This window comes from Neoarius graeffei, chromosome 21, assembly GCF_027579695.1.
Source record: "Neoarius graeffei isolate fNeoGra1 chromosome 21, fNeoGra1.pri, whole genome shotgun sequence".
In the NCBI taxonomy this organism is placed as follows: domain Eukaryota; kingdom Metazoa; phylum Chordata; class Actinopteri; order Siluriformes; family Ariidae; genus Neoarius; species Neoarius graeffei.
In genome coordinates, this window is record NC_083589.1 from 5450848 (window position 1) to 5466397 (window position 15550).

Here is a 15550-nt window from a genome sequence, read left to right on the forward strand (position 1 = left end):
CTGCGTAGCCCCCCCCCCCTTCGCAGACGCTCTGCGCGCACCTCCCAAAAATTGTGACCACTGCAGAAGCCTCGCAGACAAGAGGGCTCTGATTGGTCCACTCTACATCCGCTGTACACGCACTTCCGCTTCCCTACTTTCCCGGTTTGTTTTGTTTTCACTACCGCCATTTTTAAAAACACGAGCGAAGATGACTCCAGTTCTAGTCATTATAAGTAACCGGAGGATAAACACTCCACTAACCACACCCACCAACTACTCCTAGCGATTTCGTGACTTCGCGCCCCCTTGCGGTGTGGCGGTGAATAACATCGCGCACGCCTATTACTCCCCGCTCAACGATAAATTACAACTGTCTGCGAAAAGCTATCTGCGAAAGCCTTGTCGCAAGAGCATGCAGAGGCCCTCAGAAGTAATTACACCTAAATTTATAACTCACAAATCAGCAGACGCCCCAACAATTATTTTCGTTAGGCCAATGTGTAAGGTATGTTAGAACCGTGCCTTATAGCCTACGTTATATCACAATTTAAAGGACGTTTGAGGAGTTGGAGGCTGCGAGCGCAATGATGTTCTGACATGCGCTAAACTTTATTCCCTGAAAATCATACACCAGCGTTCAATGCCCCAAACAGTCAAAATGTCTAGAAGACTACGATTAAATAATAATCATAGCCTACTAAGTTAAATTACGTCAAAACATCTGTTTCTGGCCTATGAAATGATGGAGGAAAATGAGAACGAACGCAAAGTAGATAGCAGCCAACTTCACGCGATCTTTTAGGTAACTTAACACTCGTGTTGGCCACAATATTTCATCTCATCTCATTATCTCTAGCCGCTTTATCCTTCTACAGGGTCGCAGGCAAGCTGGAGCCTATCCCAGCTGACTACGGGCGAAAGGCGGGGTACACCCTGGACAAGTCGCCAGGTCATCACAGGGCTGACACATAGACACAGACAACCATTCACACTCGCATTCACACCTACGCTCAATTTAGAGTCACCAGTTAACCTAACCTGCATGTCTTTGGACTGTGGGGGAAACCGGAGCACCCGGAGGAAACCCACGCGGACACGGGGAGAACATGCAAACTCCGCACAGAAAGGCCCTCGCCGGCCACGGGGCTCGAACCCAGGACCTTCTTGCTGTGAGGCGACAGCGCTAACCACTACACCACTGTGCCGCCCGCCACAATATTTCTCTTAATAAAATCTTGAATTGTTTTTGAAGTCGTATTCAACACAAAGTAAGGTCAAACGCCAATTTTAATGTAAGCGAAGAGCCAAACTTTTTTCTATATTGACGTCGAGCATAGAGGAGCATGTCATTCTGCTTTCGGTTTCGGCAGCATGGATGCGCTTTACATGAAAGAAGGCACTGATGTGTCTGCCATCGATAAAGGTGTAAAAAACAAGTGGAGGTGGGCTTGGCTGTACGAAATAGGTGAAAACAGAAAGCCATTTAGTTCATGGTGCAAAAAACTAAACATTCCAGGCGCTTGCATTTGTGTGGTTTGCCACAAAAAAAAATAATATACGGAAGCAATGGAAAGAAAGTGCAATAAATTTCATCGAAATCCACCCATAACACCCCCCCTGTAAATTTCATCTCATCTCATCTCATTATCTGTAGCCGCTTTATCCTTCTACAGGGTCGCAGGCGAGCTGGAGCCTATCCCAGCTGACTACGGGCGAAAGGCGGGGTACACCCTGGACAAGTCGCCAAGTCATCACAGGGCTGACACATAGACACAGACAACCATTCACACTCACATTCACACCTACGGTCAATTTAGAGTCACCAGTTAACCTAGCCTGCATGTCTTTGGACTGTGGGGGAAACCGGAGCACCCGGAGGAAACCCACGCGGACACGGGGAGAACATGCAAACTCCACACAGAAAGGGGCTCGAACCCAGGACCTTCTTGCTGTGAGGCAACAGCGCTAACCACTACACCACCGTGCCGCCCCCTGTAAATTTCAGTCAAATAAATTTTTTTTTGCTTTAATCCATGCAAAATATTTCTTGATTAAATCTTCTGATTAAAAGTAAACACACTGTACACTGCATATGAAATCTATTTATACATTTATAACTCACCCATGACTCATCTTATTTTGACTAGAACTGATTCTGAATCGTTATCCTGTATCAAATGATGCTAGTGAGGATTCACTTGTGCACATCAGTCAGTTGCCGTGTGTGTGTAACTGCATCAAAAGAAAGACAAACAGATGAATATTCAACAAAATCACTTCTCTTTAGACAGGTGAGTCGACTCACCTCAAAGAGTCGACTCATTCGCAAACGACACGTCCATTTTCATGATTCTTTCCGAGTGGCTCTTTTTCCTTTATTTCTTTCATTCATCGCATGTGAAAAGTCACCAGCTTTAACTTTTCATCTCAGCTCTGGATTAAATTCTTCTCCAGCTCGTCAGATTAAAAACACACACAATCTGAATCACTCATCATTACTACACAATCTAGTACAAATGAATCATCATCATCATCATCATCATCATCCAATTACCAAAAAGAGAAGCGAACAAATATTCAATTCAAATATTTACAGGAAATGTATGAGAAAGGGGAAAAAAAAAATAAATCCACACCCAGGAGGGGAGCAGGAAGCACAAATCATTCCTCATCGCTTAGAAATTAATAAGTTAACAGCCAATAAAGACATTACAGGAAACACATTTCACAAACACACTCACGCAAAAGTGAAGCAGGATGAACACACAGTCATTATCATCATCATCATCATCATAGCCATCCTCCCTGAGCTTTAAACATGCTCACGTCACCCTACAGGCAAATACAGAGTCTGTCCACATCAGCAGTGTCACAAAAACAAACATTGTGCTTCATTGCCTCACTCTGGATTTACAGTGGGGGTTTTAACAAGTCACACAAGATTTATTTAGACAGATTTATTCATGTAAATATGATGAAGGAAGAATAAAAACAAGTGGGCGTTTCCCAAATCATGCACAACACTCATCTAACATCAACATGGGGGAATTAATTACCATGTTCATGTCTGACTGTCAAACAACAGGGTCGAGCTTCAACTTTAGCTTTTTTTTTTAAAATACTTTGTTCTTGTTCTCTATTAATTAGTAATTCTTTCCCATGTATTTGTTAAAAAAACAAAACACTTGTTCCTGTTTTGCTACAAATACCCATGTGCATCGTTTTTCTTAACTTCTTTAATTTAAAACCTTTTCCTTTTCCTCTTGCTCTTACGAGACGGTCAAAAAAGTTCAACTTTACCTACGAACTCCATCCCAATGATCCTCTGAAGAAATACATTTAAATAAAGTATTAATCAGCTTTGATGTTTTCATTTTTTCTTGTTGCGGAAATTCGACATAAAATTGTATTTTTCCCCTCACTGCTGTAAAATAAAACCTGCTCAGGAATCAGTAGTGTTTATTCGTTAGTGCGTCGTGGTCACGGTAAACTTATATCGACGCCCAAACCCACATTTGTAACACTACCGAATTCCACAATTAATACAAATCGCTAGCTAGTTACACAAGTTAGCTAGGCAAGGCTCATGCTAGTTAACACAGAGCTGCTACATAATCCAATAAAAATGAACGGAGTTGCTCTTGACTCACTCTTTTCTAGAGAAATAACTGGTACAGATTCGAACTAATCACAGTCACGAACTGGGTAACGTCTGCTACGCAACCGTGTAGGTGAAATCAATGCGTTTGTAATTTTGCTACAAATTTATACACAAATATGATCTCTACGAAAAAAGTAGTGTAATTTGTTCGTAATTGCCAGAGGATACTTTATAACATAGTAAACAAATACGGTTTCGCGAGATTTAACTGATGATTTATGAAACGAGATACTAAAATGTTTGATTTCTTCATTTTGCAACGTTAACTCAGGAAATCAAACGTTCTCTTTTCGACCACAATGCTGATTTGTAAACTGTAAGACATTTCAAAGAAAATGATAACTGTTAGCTATCTGTCGAATTTAGCAAGCTAATAATATTCAACCTCGCGATCGTACCAGCTAGAAAACAAACCTTGCTGGAAAAGTTTTTATTCATTTATTTTTTTAAAAATGGAACTACCCAAGTGACCATCACTGTCAGATTACGGTCGATTAAACCCACCAGCCAGAAAGCACCAGATGATTGGGAAACGCCCAGCAACGACGATATAACTTTTGGAATTTTGCTACAGTGCATCACCCACCACTAAATCACTCCGACAAATTAACAAAAACACACACAGAATTAAAGAGTCGAAATACTCAATGGCTACTGATCTCCTGTTTAAATAACTAAAACAAACAACAACAAAAAATTAAATCAATCAACCATCTAATCAAACACTGTACAATTATTGCTTTCAGCACAGTTTAAAAACTTTCACACAGATTATAAATGACCCTGAACTCCACCGAGCATCGTCCTCGTCACACTGACCCTCGGCGTTTACGCCACAGCCGGACAGGAAGAAGGTAGTGATCAACGTTACAAGACAGAAATGAGACGCTAGTCAGATTTTTACAGAAATAAAAAAAAAAAAAAAAAAACACATGAAAGCTGCCCAAGAAACATCACACAAACACTTCTGCTACAGGTTACATGTGGAGGTAGGAGAGAGAGAGAGAGAGAGAGAGAGAGAGAGAGAACCTGACTACAAAATGTCCTAAACATAGATTCAGAACTCTGTGATTGGCTGAATGGATAAAACACTCCGGCCGTGTTCCAATACCGTCTCCGACACGCCCTTGTTCACTTTAAGGACCGTTCCTGTCCTTTCAGCTTTCAGGACAGAGGAGGTTGCAGTTTTTCGGTAACATCAGATGACAAGCTGCGTTATTTTATTTATTTATTTATTTATTTATTTAGAGAGATGTTGGTGAGGGGAAGACTGTTTATAGCTGCTCGAACGTCACTGAAACCAGGAACCTGAAACTGAAACGTGACCACTCGTTCTTTTTGAAAACGTGACCCGGTATTGTGTTTTCCCCCCTTATTTGTGACACGAGGACAACGTGCTACACTGAAAAGCAAAGTCTGAACTGCACGGCTCTTACGTTTTACATCTTCAGTGGAATCGATCAGAAATCAGCTCGTTACAGAATTATATACTGACGCTGATCAGAAGTGGCCGTAATTTCCTGTTGCGCTGCGTTTCATTTCATCACTGCGTTGCAGTCGTGCTACACTGAAATGTAATCACAGGACTGCGCTGGAGTCAGGAGGCGTTCCTGTCCGTACAAAGGAGCACACTTTATAATTTCTCATCCGTTTCTTCCTTCCTACGTCTCTGAACGCGTCATCGTTAGGATGCTCAGAATTGTTAATAAGATACGAATTTGTTCGTAATTGGCTGATAATGCTAAGCTGCAAGTTGAAGTGTTCAACGTACAAACATGGTTTATAGTCAGATTTAACCGAGACGTTTTTTTTTCCTCAGTGTTGAAAATTTAAATCAAACATCGATAATTACAACGTTGGCCTGTAAATTTTGACATTTCAAAGGGAAATTCGGACCGCTTCTCACTACCTAGCTAACGAATTCAGCTAGCTAACTTTGAACCTCACTGACGTGAGCACCTGACAGGATTAGCTAGAAACCCTCACTGGAAAAGTGCATTTTTATTTATTAAACCTTAATTATCCAGATATTTCACCGAAACAATGAATGAGATTTTCAGATTTTTAAAATAAAAAAATTAAATTAAAGAACGACTGATTATAAACACTTCCAGCTCACAGCAGGAGTGAGATTGTTAAGGTTCGTATTTTCAGTGACGTTGAGTAAGACTAACATTTAGAAACTATGGGATGACTTTCTTCAGATATGATTGGACATTTAATAAGAGCACAAATGTAAAATAATTAGTGCTGTCAAAAATGTCGCGTTATTAACGCGTTAACTTGACTCAATTTTAACGGCGATAATTTTTTTATCGCGAGATTAACGCTCTGTGACATGATGTAGGTTTTTCATAAGCTTTTGAAACTGCCAGGAACTTGGAACAGAGACTTTGCTTAGAAAAACGATAGCAGCTAGACTGTAATGCCACGCCCCGCACAGCCAGAGTCCTCTGCCCTCCCCCGAAGAGCCACGGTGCTCGGCTTAGGTTTCGTTTTCCCATCGGCGGCTCCAGCCCGACTTTGCAGTGGCTGTGACAAGACGTGTTATGCTCTGCAATAAAAAAAAAAAAACAACATTGGTACAACCAGTGTTCGAACTATGCCGATATTTTTTTGGGGGGGGTCCCTTTTTTTTCCCTTGGGGGGTGTGTGTGTGCTTGCGGTTGTCTCAGAGCGCGGATCTCCATCGCGCGCTCACTTCGGATATGCAAATGCTTCCCGTTACACACGATTGCTATGTCAATAAACATCATTTTGCCAATATTTTAGAGACCCCCCAACATTTCCCAAATCATGTTTTCAAGGGATCTCATGTCTGTTTCCGGGGATCTCGGATCCCCCGAGTACCCCCGTAGTTCGAATGGTGAGCAAGCCCATTCACTTTTTTATGCTGATAAGAGAATTACATGGTTTTTCATGTGACAAAAATGTGCGATTAAATTGCGATTAATCGCGAGTTAACTATGACAGTCGCGACATTAATCGCGATTAAATATTTTAATCGCTTGACAGCACTAAAAATAATAGATTTTGGTTTAGTATTGCAATAATGCTAATCTCCGTTCCGGAAAAACAAACCACGTTTCAAAGTCAACAAAGGCGTGTTAGCAGGACTGGATCACTGCACTTACAGAAGCTGCCTACCAAAAAAAAAAGAAAAAAAAAGAATCCCAAAACACTTCCATAAACATTTGGCTATTTCCATCACAAATTTCCCTGCACTGCTGTTTATTATTATTATTATTTTTTAAATCTAGCTATTAAAATCGTCCCTTAATTTCCCAGAGCATGTGTGCTGTGAAATCTCCGCCATGCAGCATCAGCGTCATAGTGCCATTCCTACATACCTTGGAGCTTAAACATGCAAGGTACGGGTTCTGAGTGTGCACATATACATGTGTGTGTGTGTGTGTGTGTTGCTGTCGTGTTATAACAGCAGTCGAGTGTGTGTGCTCATCTTCATCAGCTTGCCCAGCCTCTGCTTGGACGTTGCATTGCCTTTCTTCGGACGCTTTCCTGAAAAACACCACAAATTATATTCACTATTTATTCCAATAAAAAAAAAATCCATTAGAGTAGCGGTAAGCGATATAGCAAAACCGCTATCTTAAACTTTAAAGGTGCAGTATGTAAATTTTAATGTTAGAAGACACACAGTCATACGATTTCAAACACTATTTTTGTGCAATGGCCCTCACTACATGTTTAATTTCAGAACTCTGTTTTAGTTTTCTGGCCCGTAAATCAGATATGCTAACATCCAAAGCTTCTCAACTCCGCCCCTTTCCACAAAATATAACTACAATAGTGATTTATAACCAAGTCTGCACAGAGAAAACTGTGGGGAGGGGGGGAAAAAAAAACAACAACACTAGAGTGTACTTTTATTGCAGTTTACCTCACAACCAAACAGCCTCTAAACATGACACACCGCTCCTTTAATGAAAATATTACCAACTGAAAGGATTTTCTGTGTTAATGTTTACAGTTATAAACTACGCATTAACATGTTATAACAGTAGTGTGTAAATCTGCTGACACTGAAATGGGATACAACATGCTTTAAGATCTGTTTATCACTGGCCTTAGATGATGCAAAAGATCCGTCATACGAACAAAGGAGCTGTTACTATAGAAACGATAAGGTATTAGAACAAGCGCATTGGTATAAACCTGTAATTAGAATGATAAGTCAACACCTTCGAACCAATCAGAACCCAGAATTCAACAGTGCTGGGGTGTGATGTGTGCGTCTCTCTCTCTCTCACACACCTTTAGTGGCCTGGTTGCTGATGGGACTAGAGTTGTGTGTGTGTCGTTTTGATGGATGGAGTGCAGGAGAAAGTGAACGGTCGCTGTATAAACACTCCTCTCCTGAGCTCGTGGTGCTGCTGACGCACACTGCACTGCTGCTCCACCACGTCTCCTGAGTCACAGCGCCCCCCTCTGGCACCCTGCTGGGGGAGGAAGGACACTCCCTGTGCACACAACACACGAGTGCTTATTAGCTACAACCCATTCAGCCAGATGAAGACACGATGTACAGGATATATACACATGCTCGAGTGTGTTGCTCCTGTATCGGTCGTGCAGAGTGGCGGCGTGTGTTTACTGTTTGGGGGTCAGAGTCTGGAACTGAAGTCTGGTGAACCTGGACATTTAATAGTTGGAAAAAGAACATGACTGACGTGCGTGCGTGCATGCGTGTGTGTGTGTACCTTTTGAGTGGTTTGCGATGTTGACTCCCTGAGTTTCTCATCTTAGGTATCTCACACTCCTCTTCATCCTCAGAGCTCCCTGAATCTGAACTATCCTTCTGTTGAGAGAGAGAGAGAGAGAGAGAGAGAGAGAGAGAGAGAGAGAGTCCATTTTTATTTGAATAAATTCTAAGAAATTAGATAAGCCATGAGAAAGTCTTGTGAATGTAACTGACCTCCTCTTCCTCCTCCTCCTCCTCCTTCTTCTGTAACCCTGAGAGGTTCGTCAGCTTTATCCTGAGTTCTGTTCACACAAGCCCAGTCAAAACCAGAACAAAATCCGTCACAGGGAAAACTAGTACAAAGTACTGTCTGTTCTTTACATTTATTTACAGCTCCTGGTATAGAGGGTTTGACGGTAACGTCGGATCCCGAACGCCAGCGTTTGACGGTAACGTCGGATCCCGAACGCCAGCGTTTGACGGTAACGTCGGATCCCGAACGCCAGCGTTTGACGGTAACGTCGGATCCCGAACGCCAGCGTTTGACGGTAACGTCGGATCCCGAACGCCAGCGTTTGACGGTAACGTCGGATACCGAACGCCAGCGTTTGACGGTAACGTCGGATACCGAACGCCAGCGTTTGACGGTAACGTCGGCGTCGGATACCGAACGCCAGCGTTTGACGGTAACGTCGGCGTCGGATACCGAACGCCAGCGTTTGACGGTAACGTCGGCGTCGGATACCGAACGCCAGCGTTTGACGGTAACGTCGGCGTCGGATACCGAACGCCAGCGTTTGACGGTAACGTCGGCGTCGGATACCGAACGCCAGCGTTTGACGGTAACGTCGGCGTCGGATACCGAACGCCAGCGTTTGACGGTAACGTCGGCGTCGGATCCCGAACGCCAGCGTTTGACGGTAACGTCGGCGTTTGGTGGTGAATTTCAGTGTGTGATGGTGAACGCTACAGTCTGATAGTGAACATGGACTTCAGTGTTTGATGGTTGATGTTGGTGTTTAGTGGTTAATATAGTCAAAATACTAACACAGTGTTAATATGAATCCTGAATAAACAGAACTTTGTGGAAAACTTGAACCTGGATCATGATGTTCATTTTGAAAATGAGGGAGCTGAAGTGACTCACCATGATGAGTGACCTGACCCATGCACTGTAACCCCGCCTCCACTTTCACTTTCTCCTGTTGGCATGACGATGACTTTTCTGGTCTAACGTGGTGCTGTTGGCATGGCGATGCCTCGTCTCTCTCAGACTTCACAGTTCTGTTCACAACACGCAGCCTCTCACTATGAGCAACACACACACACACACACACACACACACACAATTATACAAGTAACAGAAGCATATTCGGATGCAACATAACGACAGCATATTAAAACCATACCACACGATTCTGCCGTTACAAAGCACCAGCCTTAGTGCGTTGTCATGGTTACCGTCAATAGTCACGGCAGATGGCTGGACAACTTTCTTAAACTTCCTGTTCACCTTGGAGCTCACGTGCGAGTCCTGCTGAGGTAAGAAAGCAAATAATTTAATGAAAATGAAGAGGAAGAGTATAAAAGAATTCCATTAATAACGGACTTGATTTGATCATGAACATCAGAGCTGTTTGATTTGAACTAGAAGTGAAAAACCACAATATCATCGATCGAGGAAAATTTGGTTTTTTTCCATTGTGTGAGATATTAATCGTATCGTATCCGATTCAGTATCCTCAAATATTGAATTGTTGCCTTATGAATTGTATCGTATCCGATTCAGTATCATCAAATATCGAATCATTGCCTGATGAATTGTATCGTATCCGATTCAGTAGTCAAATATCGAATCATTGCCTTATGAATCGTATCGTATCCGATTCAGTATCATCAAATATCAAATAGTTGCCTTATGAATCATATCGTATCCGATTCAGTATCATCAAATATCGAATCACTGCCTTATGAATCGTATCTGATTCAGTATCAAATATCGAATCGTTGCCTCATGAATCGTATCGTATCCGATTCAGTATTAAGTATCAAATCGTTGCCTTATGAATCGTATCGTATCCGACTGAGTATCATCAAATATCGAATCACTGCCTTATGAATCGTATCATATCTGATTCAGTATCATCAAATATCGAATCGTTGCCTTATGAATCGTATCGTATCCGATTCAGTATCATCAAATATCAAATAGTTGCCTTATGAATCATATCGTATCCGATTCAGTATCATCAAAAATCGAATCATTGCCTTATGAATCGTATCGTATCTGATTCAGTATCATCAAATATCGAATCGTTGCCTTATGAATCGTATTGTATCCGATTCAGTATCATCAAATTTCAAATAGTTGCCTTACGAATCATATCGTATCCGATTCAGTATCATCAAATATCGAATCACTGCCTTATGAATCGTATTGATTCAATATCATCAAATATCGAATCGTTGCCTTATGAATCGTATTGTATCCGATTCAGTATCGTCAAATATTGAATCGTTGCCTTATGAATCATATCGTATCCGATTCAGTATCATCAAAAATCGAATCATTGCCTTATGAATCGTATCGTATCTGATTCAGTATCATCAAATATCGAATCGTATTGTATCCAATTCAGTATCATCAAATTTCAAATAGTTGCCTTACGAATCATATCGTATCTGATTCAGTATCATCAAATATCGAATCACTGCCTTATGAATCGTATTGATTCAGTATCATCAAATATCGAATCGTAGCCTTATGAATCGTATTGTATCCGATTCAGTATCCTCAAATATTGAATTGTTGCCTTATGAATCGTATCGTATCCGATTCAGTATCATCAAATATCGAATCATTGCCTGATGAATTGTATCGTATCCGATTCAGTAGTCAAATATCGAATCGTTGCCTTATGAATCGTATCGTATCTGATTCAGTATCATCAAATATCGAATCGTTGCCTTATGAATCGTATCGTATCCGATTCAGTATCATCAAATATCAAATAGTTGCCTTATGAATCATATCGTATCCGATTCAGTATCATCAAATATCGAATCACTGCCTTATGAATCGTATCTGATTCAGTATCAAATATCGAATTGTTGCCTTATGAATCGTATTGTATCCAATTTAGTATTAAGTATCAAATCGTTGCCTCATGAATCGTATCGTATCCGATTCAGTATTAAGTATCAAATCATTGCCTTATGAATCGTATCGTATCCGACTGAGTATCATCAAATATCGAATCGTTGCCTTATGAATCGTATCGTATCCAATTCAGTATAGTCAAATATCGAATCGTTGCCTTATGAATCATATCGTATCCGATTCAGTATCATCAAATATCGAATCACTGCCTTATGAATCGTATCTGATTCAGTATCAAATATCGAATCGTTGCCTTATGAATCGTATTGTATCCAATTTAGTATTAAGTATCAAATCGTTGCCTCATGAATTGTATCGTATCCGATTCAGTATAGTCAAATATTGAATCGTTGCCTTATGAATCGTATCGTATCCGATTCAGTATCATCAAATATCAAATAGTTGCCTTATGAATCATATCGTATCCGATTCAGTATCATCAAATATCGAATCATTGCCTTATGAATCGTATCGTATCTGATTCAGCATCATCAAATATCGAATCGTTGCCTTATGAATCGTATCGTATCCGATTCAGTATCATCAAATATCAAATAGTTGCCTTATGAATCATATCGTATCCGATTCAGTATCATCAAATATCGAATCATTGCCTTATGAATCGTATCGTATCTGATTCAGCATCATCAAATATCGAATCGTTGCCTTATGAATCGTATCGTATCCGATTCAGTATCATCAAATATCAAATAGTTGCCTTATGAATCATATCGTATCCAATTCAGTATCATCAAATATCGAATCACTGCCTTATGAATCGTATCGTATCTGATTCAGTATCGTCAAATATCGAATCGTTGCCTTATGAATCGTATCGTATCCGATTCAGTATCATCAAATATCAAATCGTTGCCTTATGAATCGTATCGTATCCGATTCAGTATCATCAAATATCAAATAGTTGCCTTATGAATCATATCGTATCCGATTCAGTATCATCAAATATCAAATCACTGCCTTATGAATCGTATTGTATCCGATTCAGTATCGTCAAATATCGAATAGTTGCCTTATGAATCATATCGTATTTGATTCAGTATCATCAAATATCGAATCGTTGCCTTATGAATCGTATTGTATCCGATTCAGTATCGTCAAATATCGAATCATTGCCTTATGAATCATATCATATCCGATTCAGCATCATCAATTATCAAATCGTTGCCTTATGAATCGTATCGTATTCGATTCAGAATGGTCAAATATCACACGGATAATTACCGTCCCCCCTCCATTGTGTGTGTGTGTGATGTCATGCATTAGTAATATTTTCGACGTGATCTCACCTCCTCCAGAGGCCCGACCTCCAGCCTCTTCAGAACCTCCCGAGTGTGCAGCTCCAGGATGTCTAGGTTCGATCGGAGTTTGGGCTCGGGATGCTGATGTTGAAGATGATGATGATGATGGTGGTGGTGGTGGTGATGACGATGATGGTCTCTGAGTCGTCGAGCGACTCGTCGCACCTGGCGTCGTCTCTCGACCGAGGAACGAGAGGATGGGCTTTCTGCGTTTCCCTGAGATTTCACCGGTTTACTCGGATCGTCCTGTGAAGCGAAACAAATCCGATTTGAAATAATTATTACAAATATATTCGATGTCGGACTGCTCAAATGCTCAGTCTTAATCTTCTCATTATCTTCATCACTTGTCATCTGAATAACTCCGCCCCAAACATAAAGGCATGCCCCCTATTGGTATGATGTCATTTACCGTCTCCATTTATATAACCAACACTGTGCATTACACACGGTAGGAATGTGAATCATCATCGTCGTCTGAGGTGTGCTGTACCTCCTGCGCCTCCTCCAGGTGACGGATCTCCCTGCTCAGCTCCTTGATCAGGAGACTTGGCCGGATGTGATCCGGAACCTCGCTGTTTGGCGCCGTTAACTAGAAACACGGAGAGATCCAGAGGAAACGTGGCTCACACACTGTTAGGGTTCACTTCCTGTTTAATCTGTTTATAAGTCTCACAGAGCGCAGATATGAACCAGAAGCAGAACATCTGTGTTAATGATGGATATAAATAAATACAGAGGGGTTTTACCTCCCTCCTCAGCCACGTCTTCAGGGCAGAGATTAAAGCTTTCACTCCTTCTACCAGATACTTCTGAGGCTGGCACTTGTTCTCTCGCAGCTCTGCGCACACACATGGTTTTATGAGGCTGCTTTCACACTTCACGAACACACAGTGTAACCATAGCAACTCTCTTCAGTCCTAGCTCGTATCAGCTAATAAACTAGCCTGGCTTACTCACTAGATTTGATTTATTATTCTCTGTAATGCAAATGAAGTCGAGATTCGTTCATATTTGTTTTTCTGTTATCTTTCTAAACAAAATAAATCTCTCTCTCCTTTCATTGTCTTAGGAATAAGGTAAACATGAGACGAGATACCGCTACCAAAATCTTTGCTGTCCGATGATGAAGGGATTGTGGTGGGTTGTAAAAAAAAAAAAACCCAACTAATTAATAATTTAAAAAAAAGCCATCACATCTTCGCGAATGTCCTAAAAATAGAAAAGGCGTTAGTTTTAGTTCTGTCATTTTAAATCTCCCCATATTTGATCATTAATAAGACTTCACCGACACGTGCTTGTTTTCCTCACGTGTCCCCTGAGCTGTGAGCTTACTGGTCAGAGTTACTATCGTCCTTCAGAATCGAGTTTATTTCCAAGTCCGTTCTCACTTAAAAGGAATTTGCTTTGGTGGTTGGCACTTGAACAGTTAAGATAAAAACATTTTTAAAAAGTAGCTACACTACCGTTCAAAAGTCTGGGGTCACTTTGAAATGTCCTTATTTTTGAAAGAAAAGCACTGTTCTTTTCAATGAAGATCACTTTAAACTAATCAGAAATCCACTCTATACATTGCTAATGTGCTAAATGACTATTCTAGCTGCAAATGTCTGGTTTTTGGTGCAATATCTCCATAGGTGTATAGAGGCCCATTTCCAGCAACTCTCACTCCAGTGTTCTAATGGTACAATGTGTTTGCTCATTGCCTCAGAAGGCTAATGGATGATTAGAAAACCCTTGTACAATCATGTTAGCACAGCTGAAAACAGTTGAGCTCTTTAGAGAAGCTATAAAACTGACCTTCCTTTGAGCAGATTGAGTTTCTGGAGCATCACATTTGTGGGGTCGATTAAATGCTCAAAATGGCCAGAAACATGTCTTGACTAGATTTTCTATTCATTTTACAACTTATGGTGGGAAATAAAAGTGTGACTTTTCATGGAAAACACAAAATTGTCTGGGTGACCCAAAACTTTTGAACGGTAGTGTATATAAATTGAAAAAAAAAATCTAAAATATACAAATTTGAGAAGGGGACATATTTAAGGGGTGTGTGTACGGGTCGTTTTGAAGTCCAAGCTGTACGGTGTGACCCGGAATGTGCAAAAAAAAAAAAAAAAAAAAAAGCAGGTCGCAGGATGAAGATGAAGAAGAGTCATGACATGACGGGAATGTGTTTGTTTTTCAGTTTCGTTTTACAAGTGCATATCTAATTTTAGTTTTGTTTTGAGGAATTTGCGGGTTTTAGTTGAGGTTTTCAGGCCAGCAGCTTCCTGTTCTTCTTCTCTGGAATTCTACGGCAGCCAGCGTTACGTTGCTGCCACCTTCTGGAAAATGAAACGAATCGCAGGTTAAATCGGCTTCGTTTTGGTTTGTGTTGCATTGCTCGTTGTAGTTTTTTGAGACCTGTCATTTTTATTTCAGTTAACGAAATTAGTTTTTTTTCACTGCTGGGTTTAGTTTACTATATTAACCCTGATCAGGAGGTAAGAAGGCACTTATTATTATTATGTAGTAGCAGCAGTGATCGCTCACCTTTCAGCGTCTTCAGCAGGTTCTTGGCCACGTACCAGCTAATGGCCTCGAAATACGGAAACTTAAACAGATCTGGAGTTTTCAGTCTCCTCTCCATCTCATAACACCTGAACATAATGAACAGAGCACACTTTATTAACCCCCCCCCAACAAACTCATCCTGCGTTGGAAGCAAAAAAAAAAAAACCCAA

At 40.8% G+C, this 15550-nt stretch overlaps 1 protein-coding gene across 3 annotated transcripts in view; it reads right to left on the reverse strand.

The window, feature by feature from the left end:
• Positions 1-2332: 2332 nt before the first annotated feature.
• The window catches only part of kdm7aa (lysine (K)-specific demethylase 7Aa), a 30329-nt gene continuing 17111 nt past the window's right edge, over positions 2333-15550 (reverse strand). For 2 of the 3 annotated variants that reach the window (XM_060903814.1, XM_060903813.1), the window contains exons 9-18: positions 15360-15466; positions 13574-13665; positions 13318-13416; positions 12813-13070; positions 9755-9882; positions 9493-9653; positions 8580-8647; positions 8365-8462; positions 7919-8124; positions 2333-7162 (exon numbers count right to left, since the gene is read on the reverse strand). In XM_060903814.1, the coding sequence (XP_060759797.1) occupies positions 7074-7162; positions 7919-8124; positions 8365-8462; positions 8580-8647; positions 9493-9653; positions 9755-9882; positions 12813-13070; positions 13318-13416; positions 13574-13665; positions 15360-15466 (1306 nt within the window). In that variant the 3' untranslated portion in view covers positions 2333-7073. The remainder of the gene's footprint in view (positions 7163-7918; positions 8125-8364; positions 8463-8579; positions 8648-9492; positions 9654-9754; positions 9883-12812; positions 13071-13317; positions 13417-13573; positions 13666-15359; positions 15467-15550) is intronic. The other variant, XM_060903812.1, reaches the window with a different exon arrangement.